At 35.9% G+C, this 18,460-nt stretch overlaps 1 protein-coding gene across 11 annotated transcripts in view; it reads right to left on the reverse strand.

Annotated features, from left to right (window-relative positions):
• Nucleotides 1–18,460, reverse strand: part of JMJD1C (jumonji domain containing 1C) — a 316,570-nt gene that overhangs the window by 26,980 nt on the left and 271,130 nt on the right. For 10 of the 11 annotated variants that reach the window (XR_003677767.2, XM_055081403.1, XM_028482034.2 and 7 more), the window contains 7 exons: nt 18,233–18,419; nt 16,434–18,118; nt 13,778–13,950; nt 11,301–13,513; nt 6,155–6,356; nt 2,840–3,054; nt 1,762–1,914 (listed from right to left, as the gene is read on the reverse strand). Coding sequence is in view for 10 of the 11 variants with exons in the window: in XM_055081403.1 (XP_054937378.1) it covers nt 1,762–1,914; nt 2,840–3,054; nt 6,155–6,356; nt 11,301–13,513; nt 13,778–13,950; nt 16,434–18,118; nt 18,233–18,419 (4,828 nt within the window). In the remaining variant the exon portion in view is untranslated. The remainder of the gene's footprint in view (nt 1–1,761; nt 1,915–2,839; nt 3,055–6,154; nt 6,357–11,300; nt 13,514–13,777; nt 13,951–16,433; nt 18,119–18,232; nt 18,420–18,460) is intronic. The other variant, XM_024115698.3, reaches the window with a different exon arrangement.

The following is an 18,460-nucleotide window of genomic DNA, read 5'->3' on the forward strand; positions in this document are numbered from 1 at the left end:
AGGACCCCACCTGCCGCGGAGCGACTGGGCCCGTAAGCCATGGCCGCTGAGCCTGCGCGTCCGGAGTCTGTGCTCCGCAGGCCCGCGTACCGCAAAAAAAAAAAAAAAAAAAAAAAAAAAAAAATCTAAAACTATTTCATGAAAAGTTTCAGAGGAAATAAAATTCAAATCTAGCCTAAAACTGGTTTTCTTTAAAAGCATTCTGACTTTCCCTACAAAACCTACATAGTAACTTGTAAATGTTCTCTAACTAGTTATATTTTAGACACTAGGTTTAGTTACCACTATATAAAGCTATAACCTACTCAATGTGAGCTTATTACAATATTTATCAGTGAAATAAGAATATATATATATATATATATAACACAGAATACAACTCAAGGCATATAGTTATACTTAAAAAAACAATATGGTGACTGACAGACTATACTTTAAAAATTAATAGTACTATGATAACCGACAGCAATACAACTATTAGGTTTATTATGCATACCCTATCTTGTTTTAAAAAAAGTCATGCTTATATATGCATACAATATAACAAAGTATAATACATTAAAATTAATTTCTTTTTAATTTGGCAAAGGGAAAATTAAAGTAACATGGAACCAGTAAAAAGGAATGAAGTTTTATAACACTGCAGCTAGTTCTTCTATCAACCAAAAATACCCAAATAGATTTTTAGGGTTTTGAAGATATTTAACTGCCTAAAATGCATTCCTTATTATGGTTTTACATTTTACTCATGTATCTTTTGCATATCACAGAAACAACTAGCTGTAGATGCTCTCCCACTTGCTCAAGTCTCTTTGGTAAACGCTGGGTGTAAAAGAAAAAGGGTTAGAAAGGGCCAGGTTTTAGTAATCCTATCAGTGGAAAAGATACTGATGGCTAAATCATGGTTCATCTATCTGACATACTACTTTGAAAAAGAGCTGCCTGGAATGAAAATGACATTTACTGCTTTTAGATACTGGATAAATAGTCTATCACTAAACATGATTTTACTTCTAATACTTCCACAGTTTGAATCCTCTCATTAACACTTTACCCCCAAAACCTTCAGGTTACCAGTATTTAAGTAGCTACTTCCTTAACTGCCTTTGATGGAACTTTTTCTAAAACACTTGTACCATGACAAAAGGTACAATTAGTTACCTTCTTTTTAAACTATTATCTTCCAAATGTATTAACATGCAGAACACTGTTTTGTGCCATTTTACTTCTCTAGAAATTAGAAATAATCATTTCAAAGGCTGTTTTCATATATAATAAAGACTTCTTCATTTTCTAACTAGGGGATAAATGGTGCTAGTGGTAGCATATTCTTGAACATTTGGATTTAAAGTTTATGGACCAATTTTTAGAGAAATCAATTCACCCTAGTAAGTATGCAATTGTGACTTATGTGCTTGACTGTATAATAAACAGGTTCTATAAGACACTTCAGGCTGTGACACAGTGGAATCTGAAAGCAGCAAAGCCTAACCTAAATTTGGGCTGCATTAATCTGATTGAAATGAGAGAATAGATCTACTAATCAGGCTAAAAAGATGTAGATGCAGTTTTATTGTAGAAAATCTGGCTATTTTAATAAACTGTGGTTAACTCCTTTTTTAAACATAAGCTTCATAAAACTTCCTTAATGTAATATATTCATAATTAAGGAAGGCAGGGAAAAAACTCATCTAATTCATCTAATTTTCCAGATGAATGGTCCTAAAAAACAATTTCAATTTATATGAAGTTATAACTAACCTCTAGAACTCTTCCTTTCCTTTGCCTTGTAACAATCTAAGCAGACCACAAATCCACATTTCTGACAAACCCAATGAATGTTAAACAATGTTGCTTCACACGCATCACACATCTCCCGGACTCCTCTCACTGCTCTTTTCCAGGCAATTTTGGCTGAAATACAGGGAAATAAAAATTTAAAGGCAAACATGCTCTTTTCCATACAATTTTCACTGAAATGCACAAAAACAAAAATTTAAAGGCAAACCAAAAACTTTGAAGGATTTATTAATTAACCATCAATAGCAGATTTCTTGATGTAACTAGTAATTCTCTTCAGAAGACTTACATCTAATGGAGGGTTTCTCAATCCTGGCGCCCTTGATATTTGGATGAATAGTTCTCTTTTGTGGGCGGCTACCTTGCGCAGTGGCATCTGGGGCTCCACCTACAGATGCTAATTCTCTATACCCCCAACACCTTTCAGTTATGCAACCAAAAATGTCTTGAGTTATTGCAAAATGTCCCCTGGGGGACGAACTACTGACTTAAGGGATGGGAGGGAAAAAAAGCTAACATTTTGAGCACCTAGTATGTTAGGTGCTTTACTTAGTAAATATAACTGCTTTAAAAACAAACCTATGATGTAGTTATCATTCCCATTTCATACAGTTAAACAAGGAATAAAGTTGAGATACAAATGTAAGTCTATCTAACTCCAAAGACTGTGATGAATCACACGAGATAAAAAGCTTAAATAATTGGGATGGATTATGTCTTTATATGGCAGATGCTGAAGTTTCCCAATTTCACATCCAAAGTGTCTTTATCGTGCTCAGTTATGTCATAATGGCAGAAATACCAAAATGCTATTGTAATTTCACAAATTGCTAATCCATTCAATTCAACCTCAGTTGGAAAATATGTTACCTTAATTACATATAGGTACATTTGCACATAAAAGTGTCATTATCAAAATTAAAAGTAAACAAGCCTAGGTAAGATTAAGGACTTCTCCCACAGATAAAACATATTCCAAAGATAAATTCTTAAAATAAAATGTGTATAGTTGCATGTTCTAAGTATTTAACTTCCTTACCATCCTTTTTCACCCAGGACAAAGCTGTTTTTTCAGATGTTACTAACTGACAGAACTTATCACCTATTATATCCAAGATGTATTTTGAAGTTTCTATGTCTACTTCATCATCTTCATAATTTTCATGTGTCCATAGACTCATAGCTTCATCATCATATTGGTCAGGAGAAGAGAAGCCATCTATTCTAACCACTCCATTTTTACTAAAAGACAATCTGAAACATTAAAACATAAAAGCATTAGACAACAAGACACAAGTCCAGGTTTTAAAAGTTGTAAATGTATAATTAATTTAATTTTTATACTACATTATAAATATATAAATTTACAATTAAAAAACATGAGAATAGAGTGGTTCTTTATATATACAAACTTTATTAATAAAATTTAACCAACTTTTGACTCCTACAGTGCTACATAAATGGCAATGCAGTGGCACCAATTTTAGGTTATTTCAAGAAATAAGATTTTACCTATCACTTATACTTAACTATTTAACTCCAGTCAAATGAAAACTGTCCAAGTGTTTCATGAGGAAATAAGTTAAAATGTTTGCCGAATGCTGCCTTAAGCAATGCAGTTATTTTATACATAATCTAAGCCAGCACCCTCTAAAGCTGAAAATATCGTAAATTACCTTAAGACTCACTGAGATTTAAAAAAAAAAAAAAAAATGCTAAATTAAAAAATACATTTTCTTGGGCTTCCCTGGTGGCGCAGTGGTTAAGAATCTGCATGCCAATGCAGGAGACACTGGTTCAAGCCCTGGTCCAGGAAGATCCCACACGCCGCGGAGCACTGAAGCCTGCGTGCTTAGAGCCTGTGCTCCGTGACAAGAGAAGCCACTGCAATGAGAAGCCTGCACACCGCAACAAGGAGTAGCCCCCACTCGCGCCGCAACTAGAGAAAGCCTGCGCGTAGCAACGAAGACCCAATGCAGCCAAAAATAAATAAAAAACAAAAAAAACCCATTTTCTTCACCAATTAAAATGACACTTCATTAACATGATTTGGAGGAACAAAACTGAAATTCTTAATAGTATATTAGGAACTCAATTACTGCGCTTACTTCCTTCTCTTACTTCTGATATCCAATTTATGTAACCACTCAATTCAGAGAAGTTTAAGGTAAATGGAAGGCAAAATTGCCATTCTCCTACAGGCTGACGGTTATTTCTCAACTGTCTTTGAACTTACTCTCTTTACTCTCAAAGAGGGGCTATCAGAAGTACATTACAAATCAGCCTGTATTTTTCAAATGGACAATACCAACAACATTCCTTTTACCACTTCTTCCTATACCTTTATTACCTTTCCTTCTTTTTCTTAAAAAAAAACCTTTCTCCTTTCATGACAACCCATCATCTTATTTCAGCTTTGTGTTATGTCTACCTTTCCTTCCTTAAAACTTTTCCAAAGGTTTTCTTATCTCGTCAAACCTACTTTCCTTCTGATTCCTTTTCCACCTTTTCTGTACTTCCATGTGCACTACCTTCTATAACTATTCTTTGAAGTTGTCTGTTCTTTGGGGATTGTTGGCTAGAAAAACCATGAAGTAAAGAAGAAATGCTCTGTTTCTGCCAATACATATTTTTGGGGTCTCTACTGGGCCACCAGCATAGTACATTTATTTGCCACAGCAAAGTGCCTTGTAACTTCTTAGGAAGAAGATGATGATGATTAGGAAAATAATTGCAGGCAACATCATAGGTGCATTCCATACATGCTTGGTACTATGCTAAGAGCTCTGTGTACTTTATTCTAATTTCATCGTCATGAAATCTCTGTGAGTTAGGTACCACTATCATTCATATGATGTAGATGAGACAGGCTTAGCTGTAGTCCTACTACAGTTAATAAAGTCACACAGGAACTAAGGACAGAGCTGGAACCAAAATCCAGGAATGGCTGATTCTAGAATCTGAGAAACTAACTAGTTTCTACTGGCTGGGCTACCCAGCTATTCTTTAAACTCTTATAAGTCTATAAATTTTTAGTATTAAAATATTATTTAGTAATATTAATATTACAGTAGTATATAAGTTAATAACTTTAAAAAAATTTATTTATTTTATTTATTTATTTTTGGCAGTGTTGGGTCTTCGTTGCTGCGTGCGGGCTTTCTCTAGTTGTGGTGAGCGGGGGCTACTCTTCGTTGTGGTGTGCGGGCTTCTCATTGCGGTGGCTTCTCTTGTTGTGGAGCACGGGCTCCGCAGTTGTGGCTCGTAGGCTGTAGAGCGCAGGCTCAGTAGTTGTGGCACACGGGCTTAGTTGCTCCGCGGCATGTGGGATCTTCCCGGACAAGGGCTCAAACCCGTGTCCCCTGCATTGGCAGGTGGATTCTTAACCACTGTGCCACCGGAGAAGCCCATAACAACTATTAAGTTGTTTTTATATTTACCACAAAACCTGTGAAATGTGACGTGCTACTAACAAATCCTTCTTGTCATTTTATAACTCATATTTTTATAGCTACATATGTTTAACAAAAGTATGGGTATCTATACTCCAATAAAAATTAAAATAAAAAACCCCCAAAATGGGCTTCCCTGGTGGCGCAGTGGTTAAGAATCCACCTGCCAATGCAGGGGACACAGGTTTGAGCCCTGGTCCGGGAAGATCCCACGTGCTGCGGAGCAACTAAGCCTGTACGCCACAACTACTGAGCCTGTGCTCTAGAGCCTGCGAGCCGCAACTACGTAAGCCCGCATGCCTAGAGCCTGTGCTCTGCAATAAGAGAAGCCACCGCAATGAGAAGCCCGCACACTGCAATGAAGAGTAACCCCTGCTCACCACAACTAGAGAAGGCCGGCACACAGCAACCAAAACCCAATGCAGCCAAAAATAAATAAATTTAAAAAAACAAAACCAAACCCGAAGTATGGGTATCTGTAATGTAACATAATGACTTTAGCTTAATGCCTAGATTGTTTACCTAGATTTATAGACTTTTATTGTGGCTAATGCACAGATATAAATGTGACATTGTTTTATATAAATAAAAAAATACTTAAACTGCTGTTTCCTATAATTTAGAAAAAATATTAACATTTTCTCACTAAGGAATAATAAATCTCTCAGAAGAGAAAGGTCGTATGAAAACAAGTAGCAGTGTGAATACGAATTTAGTCTAACAGTTAACTATTGTTAAATTTGGCACACAAAAAGTTTAGTGTCTTTTTATAATGCTTTTTATAATGCTTCAGAAACACAGAGGCTCAAAGCCTCATTCCCACCTCCAAAAGACCCTCAGAATGACAGTACAATTTCCAACATCCTATTACCATATTTTCCAATTACCTATTTTCAACTTACCGTCTAAAGTAGTAAAATCTACAAAACACTGGTGAGTGAGTTGGTTCTTCCCCCTTCTTACTCCGAATAAGTCTACATTCTCGGCACTTTTGCAAATTAGGCCCTATCTCACAGCAGGAGTCATCCTGTAAAAAGGATTCCCCAGTTTGCTTCAGCTTCTTGACTTTACGCCAGTCTTTTAATACTGAACGAGGGATGCCAGCTGTAAAAGCAGTAGGAAAGTATTAGCAAGATTATAACTTTTTAGAAAGGTAAACTCCTTGAGATAATATTCAAATTAATTAAAGATCACTGAGAATAAAGGCAAAAAAAAAAACCCAGTTCAAGTCAATTATACAACTGTGATCATATATTAAGATTGTAGAAAAGAGATATTATAGTTCAAGGTACTCATTAATAACTAAAAAGTCCACAGCAGCATTTCTATTTACTATTCTACTAACCAAATAAACTCTTAATGTCAGTATAATGGAAATGCAGACGTAAGTAAATTTTCCAGCTGACTGAAATCTTCACATACTCAATATTCATATTTGTATAGTAGCAAACATGATAATCATTCATTTTCTATGTAAATCTATAGATAAAAATGCAACTCTTCTACACAGAAATTTGTTATATGTAGGAGGAGGCTCTTTTAAGATGCACAGGAAGGACCTAAAGACCAAAAGTTAATACTTCCAGAAACTACAGGCTAGTTTCAATATATTTATAGTTTTGAAATACTTAATCTGATTCTCCAAAGGTAAATGCGGATCAAGACAAATTTCGATTTTATCACACTGTATTTGTGGGAAGAGGAGCTAAGATTTTTCTCCTAATATCTCTCCCTTATTATAATGCCCTTCATTTGGTATCAATGTTTGATAGAAGTAGTATCTTTTAGAAAAATCAAAGGGTTTGAAGGATGTAAAAGAAAAAAGCCAATATTAACCTGCCTGTCTTTATTGATGGTATAAAGAAAAAAGGAATCAGAGAAGTCTAAAGAAAAACAAAACTCAAACGCACTATATAATTTAATACTTGCAGGAAAAAAATTAATTTATTTACTATACTTTTGCATCATTGCTCCATCACGTTCATTAACTTGAACTTAACTGTTGTAATAACACGGGCTCAAGTAATTAGTCATCTATAGAGCAGCAAGAACTCAAAACATTATATTGTATATAAGTTAAATGTAGCCTATTCAATTTTAAAAAATATATTCACTTAAAAGCACGTTGGGACAAGCAAGTATTTGTTGACACCTATCAGTGTACTTATACTGCCCATATTTATGTAGCTATATGCCAGACCTGAGATTTACATAGTTTGTTATTTCTATCATGTTGAATGAATATATTGAATTTCCTACCCTTGTGTTTACTAATCATACCCATTTTGCGGATCAGAGGCAGTTCAAGAGTTCTCCTGAGATTATATAATTCTTGCATAAGATACAGCAGAAGTCTTGTTCTGAGCTCTCACTATTAACTTACCTGTTGATAGCATACGTAGTACAATTACAGCAAGATCACATACATCTTAACATAGGAAGTGCTGTGTTTAAATTCCAGGGTGGCCCATTTGAAATAGGCTCCAGTTATTAAGCACTTCTATGACTGCTGCCTGGTTCTTTTACAATTACATGTTCTCCCCTCTTCTTTCTCTAATTTAGGGCAAGGAGCCATTTGGCTTAATCCACTAGAGAAACACGTATGTGGGTACACATACCACTTATGGAATAAAAATGTTTCCAGAAGGCTTGTGTAAAACGCTTGTTATTTCCTCCATTGTGTATAAGACAGATTTCTCCTATGGACTGTATAAAAAAATTCAGAGCTTCTTGAAGTCAGAATGAACAGTAGTACACTGCTGATAAATCTTTGTTATATTATTTCCAATCATTTATTTACTTTTTAATTTATTACACTAGAATAAACTAAATGAAATCTTTCTATTTAGACTAGAAAACGACCATTAACCAATATGCTTTTACATTCCAAGCAATGGAACAGTTCAAAGAGTATGGATAACCATACTATTATGAACAATTTAAATAGTATTATAAAGAAAGAACCAGGCATTTCAAAGCAACTCTCAGTTCTGTGACATGAAATGGACACTTAGACCTTTTTAAAAAAATGAATGAATTATAAAGATATGAAGGTCCAGGTCATGTAGACTGTTTTAGATATTATATTTTTTGCTTCTAGACTAGGCCAAACATGACTATGCCTAACTCCTTTTATGAACTTTACTGTAATATTATTTGTACAATAAATAAAACTCCATTTTTCAATTCTATGTATGTAATTTATTGGTAACATCTAAAATCTAAAAGTTTGAGATTTAGACACTTAGTCAACAAAAAATACCTAACTCAATGGATATTTCTTCTTCCTTTATACCAGAAGAACATTTTCAACCTTAGTTCTCTATCAGTAAATCCTCAAAGCAGCTGCTCTAGCAACAGAAAACTGAGGAAGAAAATAAGAGAAAAATACATGCTAACCTTTAACCTCTGATATGCCTTCACCATAAAAATATTTTTTGAGATATAGAAATGAACTCTGCTAACAGTTAAACCGCTGATTTTGTGTGTCACAGGACTTACATTTAAATCTGATGGGAAATTTCAGTACATAAAATGATGTAAAAAAATTAGTTGCGGAAAAGCATCCAACTTTTAATTATCAGTAACAAAAGGCAGCAGATATGAAGATTTTCTAAAACAGCAGATAAAGCAAATTCTATTGTACTTGGCTTTAGAATGTACTAAAAACTATGATATGCGTATTTGTGTATTAATTATACATGTATAATAGTCTATGCAATCATATTACATTCTCTAAGTGCAGACTTAACTCTTTTCGACTGACTATGACTGATGACAACCCCAATGAACATTAAAAGGATAAAGATCATATTTAATCCATGAGGGAGATAATCCACTCAGGTTTAGAATTTATGAACTCCCAATTTAGAGAACTTTTCTAGATAGCCCAGAACAAAAGCAAGTCAACTCTGCCCATAATTAACAGATGGCATTTAATAGTCACTTAATATTACTTTGGACTTGGGAATAAATGGGACTTAAAATAGCCTGTCTGATGCTAAATGTTATTTACTATGTAGGGGAGATTTGACTAAGCATTACAACTTGGAGGGGGAGGTGCTGATTCCAGTCTTTGTCTTAAAACTTACTTGGGAACGTGTACATACACAGTCTCAAAATGAAAACAGAATATGTACTTCATTAAGAGTTAATTTTATAAATTTAACTTCTCAAGAATATTCTAAGTGTTAAAAGCTGGAAGAGTCCTATTTCTGTTTTCTGTTAAGTTTAACTCCAGTATTTGAATACTCGACACCAAAAGAAATGTTTTGTGAAACAAAAGAGAAACAATTATTGACCACACTAAGCTTCTTGAATTCACTGGGGAAGTAAGCAGAACACATTACAACACAGTATGCAATCCAACACTCAAATAAATGGCACGTATCCTGTATCCTTCGTTGTCAATCTCCCTCTCTTTCTTTCTTCTTACTATGTTTGCATTTCAGTCTGTCAGCCTGTCTCTAGTTGAGATTGTTTTCCTTTGTTCTTTCACTTTCTGACTGTCCTTTTCTACGATTCCATCCTCCTGTTTTTCTCTCCTTCACTTTGCCTCTGGTTTCCACACAGGCATGTGGAAAAAACCTCATTCAGTAAAAAGGCCCAAATAAGAGCCTTCAAGCATCCAAATGCTGGTTACAGTACTTCTTGAATGTCCACATTGTCACAGACATTTCATATATTGTATGTGGATGAATACATGGATATAGTGAAACTATTAACTGCTTTCTGCCTTGTGCAACGTACCTAAAAAAAAATAAGCAAACTGAGAAAAACTACTTCTAGAGTAAAAACATACAGAAATACTTTATAGTGAATATTACTGGCAAGTATCACTTATTCTGCCCTGTTGTAGCCACAAATGAAATATAAATATCATCAGTTTTGAAACTTTTACTTATTATGGAAGTTCTTCTTGAATATAGAAATGAACAAACAAAAGCACCAGTCCCATTTTTATTTAACTTTTACCCACTGTTAAGGACTGCTTGAATGAGTAGCATTATTAGTTAAATAGAAGGTAATTTCATTGTTTTCTTCTTTTTTTTAAGTTTTCAATTTTTCTCCAGATGACAAAGGGTGAGATATGGGCTACATCCACACTACTTTGAAGTAGTTCTCTTCTAAAAGTGGAACTTAAAGCAAGTTTTTGTGAATAGGAATTCTTTTTCAACTATTATCTTGTTATAGGTAAATACCTACCTAATACAGGCATACCTTGGAGATAGTTTGGGTTCAGTTTCAGACCACCACCATAAAGTACACAAATTTTCTTGTTTCCCAGTTCACATAAAAGTTAGGTTTACACTATAACGCAGTCTATTAAGTGTGCAACAGCATTATGTCTAAAAAACTATGCATGAACTTTAATTTAAAAATAGTTTATTGCTGAAAAAGGCTAACCAACATCTCAGCCTTCAGTGAGTTGTAATCTTTTTTCAATAGTAACATCAAAGGCCACTGATTACAGATCACTGAAACACATACTATACAGTAACGATGGAAAAGTCTGAATTACCAAAATATGACAGAGGCACGAAGTGAGCAAATGCTGTTGGAAAAATGGTGCCGACAGACTTTCCTGACACAAGGTTGCCACAACCTTCAATTTGCTTAAAAAAAAAAAAAAAAAAAAAGACAATATATCTGGAAAGCACAATAAAACAACGTATGCCTGTATTAGAAATCCACTTTTAGTGTATAGCTATAACTGCCTTTTGACAATTTTTAGAAATGGTCAAAATTCTGAATAACTACTAAATTACACACTGGGTTTTTGCCAACCTGAGTGCTATGTAAAAACATATTTCTACAAGTCTCTTGAAAATGGAGAAATATTGATAGGTCTTCCCTGATTTCCTCTTATAGGGTACTTGTAGAAATGAAGAATGTAGAAATGAAGTCAATGAGCACATACATTACACCAGTGCATACAAATGAAGTCAAAGATGCCTTTAAGCTCTCTAATTTTTAGAGAACACCACCATTACTGCAAGAACTTACAGCCCATTTTACTTGAGATAAAAAAGTAATTAATTTACTTACCACTATTATTGTTGCTCTGCAACTTCAATTTACTTTTTTCTTTGGCACTCCTGCTGAGAACCCCATTGGGTTTTAAATCTTCTTCTATTTCACCTTTTCTCTTCTGAAGATCATTTTGCTTCTTTTTGTAAGTTGGCTTAGGTTGCCTTTTAGTCCTTTGCTCTGATTTGCTTTCACTTTCATCTGAATCTCCACTTTCAGAGCCAGATTCATAAGTTCGTTTGGCTTTTCTCCTATTGACTTTATCATCTTTTACAAATTTATCAACTATGATCTTACTATCTACACTATTTTGCAGATCATTCGATGTAGAGGCTATTAAATTGACAGAACATGGCTTAATAATTTCTGATACAGAATTCCCTGAATTTTCCATTTTATTAGTATTTTTATCTTCTTCTGAATGTCTTGTAAGCCAGGCCTTTTTCAGTTTAGTATGGTAGTTTGGTTGACTCGTCTGGGATGCTTGCCCATTTCCTACAGAGTTTGCTTTGTTAATTGTACTACAGACTACAGTGCTATCCAAGAGAGGGGAGGCTGAAGATGTCTGATTTTTCACAGCATTAGGCTCAGTCTCACTGACATTACTACTTTTATACTGAGCTGCAGCCAGTGCTGCCTTGTGCTTTTTTAAATGGATAAAATCAGTTGTGCCTGAGAACCCAGAGCTGGATTGAACAGCACTTCCTGTCTTACTACTGGCTGGTGTAACTGGAGCTGTCGTGCTGACCCTGCATTCTAGTGTCTGAGCCACTGAATGACTGACACTTTTCGAAGAGGTACATTCTAAAGATTTAGAGGCCAAAATGGTATTTGATAAAGAGTAAATTATTTCTGAACCACCCCAGCTGGAAACACTGGTGGTAGTGGCAGCAGATGTGAATATATCCGTTTTGGTATTACACATTGTATTTACAGCAGACATGACTGAACTGGGAACACTGCCCTGTGAGACAGCCTGAAAGTTTTTTTCGGATTTTATGTGAGCACTGTCTGAATTCACACTTGGCAGAATGATTCTTCCACTCTCTCCAGCTTCTGCTGATTTAAGGCAATCTGTTTGATTTGCCCCAATTGAAGATCTTTCACTAACTCGATCTTTGGAAGCTAACTGCATTGCTGGCATGCTATCAAGTTTTGTACTAGAAGGTGGACGTACAATGACAGATGCCATAGCAGCCTGTGACTTTCCGCTGCTTTTCTCCACATGCCATTCAGCTTTCTCTTTGCTGAGGTTATTATTAGATTTCCACATTTCTGTCAAACTCTGTTCAGAAGAACTCTTAAAATTTGCCTGAGTGTCTTTAGGCTCAGGAATCAGAGTTGGAGGCTTTTGTGATTCTTGAACCTTCCCACCAGCATTTACGGGCAACACTGGAGTTAATGTTGGAGGGGAAAGGCTACTATAGCTGCTTTCCTTTCTCTCCAGGCTATGATGGATTGGTGGGTGAAATACGGGTGCTCTATGTAAAGCAGGCATACTCCGGAGTGTATTTGTAGAAGAAACTGTCAAATGAGTAGGACTCCTACAGTCATTTCTGAAAGTTGTTACTGAGTGAGCAGCAATTTGATGGGGAAGATGTTCTGGTATCTTGCCTACTAAGTTTACTTCACTTTCCGGTTGGTGTTTAATCAAAGGTGGAGGCTTTGAAAGAGATGATATAAATGAAGTCAGAGTCTGCGGATTAGCTGCTGCTGCTCCAAGGGTATTACTCTGTTTTTCAGTGTAAATATTTGAAACCTCTTTGGAGGGGTATGACCTTGGTGGTTCATTGACTACACTATTAGACAATGTAGTGAAATAGTTACTTTGAGGCAAACTCTGAGGCACTGAATGCTTCATCTTATAAAGATCTGATACTGAACATTCTACATCTTTGTCTTGTTTGATGACATGACTTTTAGGGCTAGAAGATGATGATGCTACTCTGGAATAATTCTCTCTCTCACCCTCAAGCCCCTTGATTTTAGTTGTAAAGGGAGCAACGTCAATACTTTCTTGAAGAATTCGACGGTGTTCCTCCTTATATTTGTTTAATCTCTCTCCAGTCTCCTGGGGTGGTCTCTGTAATTGATTCAATACAGGATCCACAAAATGCCTATGCAAGTGACCATCTTTTCCCGTCTGTGACCTATTTAGATCCAGGTCATTTTTGGCTGATGTGGATGCAACAGAACGCAATGGTTCAATAAAAGCTTTCCTCTCCAATTCTCTGCAAAGAAAATACATGAAAGTTTCTGTAAACACTTTTTCTTGTATAATGCAAATATAGCTTCTATGCGTTACTATTCTATCATAAAAGTGAAACACAACTTTGCATGTGCTATAATATTATTAAGAAAATTAAAGGAATATAAAAACAGAAGAATAGTACTTATTATTCAGCCTAGTTTTAAGACATTTGTTAAAATTATCTATTTATAAACTGAATTAAGAAAAACTATAAAAGACAAGTTTTAAGCATTGGTGAACTTACTCTTTATGATGATCTACTAAACATTTTGTCAATGGTGGACTGGAATGTGCTGTAATTTTAAGAGGCCGATGAGGCTCTGCACTGGAAGGTCTGACAGGAATGTGGCTAAGTAATCCAATACCATCTGCTGAGGTCACAGGGGTAGGCTGATGTAACCAAGGACTGGGAGAATTCTATCAAAAAAATTTTTTTAAATCATCCTTCAGTTACTAGAAAAAGCTAAACACAGTATCACAGCAGAACTTTAATAGTAGTATATTTATGAAGTATGTGACATACTAATACAGCAGTATATTTATTAAGTATTTTATGAGAAACATCCAGACAAATAAGTAACTAACATAGTTATATGGATTTTTCCATATGATGAAAAAAAAATCAATCAGCATTAAAACAGTTATTTCCAGGGAATTCCCTGGCAGTCCAGTGGTTAGGACTCTGCACTTCCACTGCAGCGGGCATGGGTTTGATCCCTGGTTGGGGAACTAATATCCTGCATGCTGTGCGGCGTTGCCAAAAAAAAAAAGTTATTTCCAGAAATTTATTTACTGATTGCAGATCTTGAAATCATTGCCTTTAACTTACAAATGATGTAGAGAACCTAGCTTTTAAGACTCCCTAAGATTCTAACACCAAAAGACTATATGCTGCTAATAGAAAAAAACAGAAAACATGTTGCTAAAATACATTTCACCAGATTTCATCAAGTTTATTTGCCAATTTTTTTGTCAAAAATAATTTTTCCAATGTCATAATTTATTTAGATTTGGCAGAAAATTACATTTTCAAGGCCCATTTGTACTCCATTTCACTATAAGCTATAGATGCTGTTGGACCATTAAACTTGGAGGTGTGGAGGTACAACAAAATTAATTTTTTTAATATCAACATGCTGCCTTTCTCATAGTGAATATCTGGTGACATTGACCTCTATGTTGAGACTTACAACTATCTAATTACATGCTTATGGACTGTTTCTATACTATGACTCACTGAAATTCTTCCAGAAAATGCTTTGTTGAGTTATACTGTGTTGAATCAGATATTGGGAAAATACAATCCTTTAGTTTTACCAAAGGGAATACATTTTACATCTCAAAATGATAATGCGGCTTCCCTGGTGGCGCAGTGGTTGAGAGTCCGCCTGCCGACGCAGGGGACACGGGTTCGTGCCCCGGCCCGGGAAGACCCCACATGCCGCGGCGCGGCTGGGTCCGTGAGCCATGACTGCTGAGCCTGCGTGTCCGGAGCCTGTGCTCCGCAACGGGAGAGGCCACAACAGTGAGAGGCCCGCGTACCACAACAACAACAACAAAAGATAATGCGAAAGCAATATCACACCAAAGATATGCTGCTATAAAATTTCTTAGATTAAAAATATACATAAACCTCACACAAGAAAAAAAAATATATATATATACATGTACATAGGATCATTCAAATATATGTTTAAAATAAGGTCTCAATTCTACAAGATCCAGAAATCTGAAGTTATACAGATTACAAGGGTACCTGTATATACCTATATACATATAACAGAATATTACTCAGCTTAAAAAAGAAGGAAATCCTGTTACATGCTACAACATGGATGAACTTTGAGGACATTATGCTACATGAAATACTGTATGAGTCCACTCAAATGAAGTATCTAAAGCAGACAATCAGAGACAGAAAGTAGAAAGGTGGGCATCAAGAACTTAGGGGGAAGGGGAATTAGTGTTTCATGGGCAGAGTTTCAGATTTGCAAGATTAAAGAGTTCCAGATATCTGTTGCACAACAATGTGTATATACTTAACACTACTAAACTGTACACTTTAGAATGGTTAAATAAATTTAATGTTGTGGCTTTTCCCACAATAAAAATAAATAAATAAAATGTGTTTTGAAAGATTCTGGGGAATACCTGAAGAGCATCCTGGTCCATGCCAAGGATTAAGTTGCCTCCTAGAGTTTACCAGTGACACCCAATCCCCCAGTTTTCAGAATGGGGCTGGTAATGCCCTCAACAACCATTTCTTAGCATGGAAATTAATCTGGCTGGAAAAACCACACAGCGCATGAAGGAAGAAGAAAGAGCCCCGTCCCCCACCTTCAGCAATACTTTTGTCAGGCAGAGAGACTCTCAGCCCCAACTTCACTCCCAAATATCAGGATTCTCCAGCCTCGGCACCCTGAAGAGAACTAGGGGCTTAGAAGAGTCATAGCTTGTAGTATACATCAATATAATGTATCTAACTGGGAAATATAACAATTTGTCTTTTAAGAATAACTTGATTATACGTATCAAGAGCCTTACAATTTTACATAAATTTTATATCCAGAAGTTTCACTTCTAGGAATTTACCTGAGCAAAATAATTATGGATATATACCATAATTAGTTATGAAGACTAAGTATATTAGAAACAACTTAAGAGGTTTACTTCTTTAAATTGGCTTTTTAAAAAAATAGGCTTTTCTGAGATTTTAGCTTTACAGTTCCAAAGTTACTAAGCATCAAAAGTTTCATCATAATTAGAAAAATAACTGTTTCAAAAATTCTAGCATATTTTATAATAAGAAATCTAAAAAATTAATGGGATATTGAAAAAAGCACTTGTACATATGTTGATTAATAAATATATGACATGAGTTAAACCACAGCTTAACTTACCCTCCTTAATGAAGATTCAGCATTAACTGCATTTTCTGGGTGAACCCACTTAGAAGAAGGCAGACCAAGTCCTGAGTATGCATGTGTTCCATTTGGATATTGCCAAATAATTGGATAAAGTCCAAGCTGATTATATGAAGCAGATGGGTGGGCTTGTCCAAGAAGGTGAGGTGACTGGTGCTGTAACAACTGTTGCTGTTGCTGGTGCGCTAGTGCTAAGTGGCTCAAGCTGCTGGCATGAGCAGTCTCCAGGCGTGGGTGGCCCCCGAGCAAGGAGGCAGCAGGCACTCCAGGTAGCACGGCAGGGAGTAGATGGGGGGGATGAACAGAGTGGTGTGGGGCACCAGTCAGAGGGTGAGCGCTAATGGCGGGCAGTGGGGTCTGACTGGACGACCCAGCCAGCAAGTGGGGTGCGGGACTCAAGGCAGGGTGGTGGGTGCCTGGGTTTAAACACGTTCTATGGGACGAAGAATGAAGAGGAAAAGGATGCTGGCTTAAGAAAGGTGAAATGTGATTAGCTCCTGTATCTGACCCGACAAGTGCAGGATCTCTGTAAACTGTGAAATGCTCATTTTTATCAATGATAAGAGGGCTTTTTGTAGTTTCTAATGTGCTGCCTCTACTAGGAACCGGATGAAAGCTGCATCTTGATAACTCATGTTCTATCTTATTTGCCAGTCTTCTTTCACCAGCAGTTTGGCTGTTTGCAAAAGTGGACTTAGACTTTACAGAATCAGGGGAATGGTTAATTTTAGGTTTAACAACTTCAGGTGAGGGATTGGATTTTGTCTTGTGAGCATCTACTGAAGTATTAAGTTTAAATTTTATAGTTTCTGGGGGTGGACTTCGCTTATGCAGCTTATCTTCTGTGACAGAAACTGCACTTAGAGAAGATATATAAGAGACATACTGATTTTTCTCTTTTTCCATATTCAGGTTTTCATTTCCTGAAGAAGCATTCCTAACATTTGATTGGGTTAAATCTACTTTAACTACATCACTGACCCAGCTCTGGTCAGAATCTTGGTTTGCTGTTTCCAAGTATTTTGTATTTGTGACTGAATGTTTTGAATCACTAACGTTAGGATCCATTTTCTGAAGTGTCTGAAGGCCAAAGATACTTGAGTTTTCCTGAGCCACCTTTTCTGCATTAATGTCATTCGTAATATCAATAACACATTTTGGTGTGGGTGGTCTGGATACAAACTTCTCCTTTGGTAATAATTCCACTGTGTGTGTTTTCTCCATATTGCGTTCCTGAAGAAGCAAATCATTAGAATTACGATCAGAAAGTGTGGCCTGTTCTGACGAACGGATAATCATTTTTTCTTGAATCTGAGAGTCAACAGACTTCTGTTTCTCTGTTTCTTCGTGTTTTTTATCTTCCTGTATTTGATCCCAGGGAGGCTGGCTATCTATTAGTGTCTCTTCTCCTGCCTTCTCATTATTCTGGGATTTTCCGTCTTCTCCATTTATCTTTGAAGTGTTTTTATTTTTCAACTCATTCTCTGGCTTCTGCTCTGAGGAATTATTTATTATTCTCTTATTTGAATTTTCTGAGTCACTGCTCTCAGAAAAGTCTGAAACATTGTCGGTTCGTAGTCTTTTCATATTTAATTTCTTTTCATCCTCCTCAGGTTTCCTTCTTTTGTTCATCACCTGCTTGTTTTTACCTTTAGGATTTTCTAAAAGATTTAAAAAAAAGAAGTTTTATCTTTCAAATTAATATTAAATAAGTATATTTTAAATGTATTTTTGTTTTATATGTTCTCATGCCCTTTAAAAAAGGTGGATCCTACCTCCTCGTGCTATATAATCATATTTTTCCTCCTTCATCTTCTCTTCATCTGGAATACTGCTATCTGAGCCCTTCCTCTTATTTGGACGAATATTTCTTTGTTGCTGGTGTGAATTCTGTTTTGGTACAGCAGCTTGGGAGTTCATTGCTGGTCTGGGACTATTTGCTTGGGCACGTGTATAATGACCCTAAAAATAACCAATTAACAATGATTGTTCAACTATCTGAT

This window comes from Physeter macrocephalus, chromosome 20 (assembly GCF_002837175.3).
Source record: "Physeter macrocephalus isolate SW-GA chromosome 20, ASM283717v5, whole genome shotgun sequence".
In the NCBI taxonomy this organism is placed as follows: Eukaryota; Metazoa; Chordata; class Mammalia; order Artiodactyla; family Physeteridae; genus Physeter; species Physeter macrocephalus.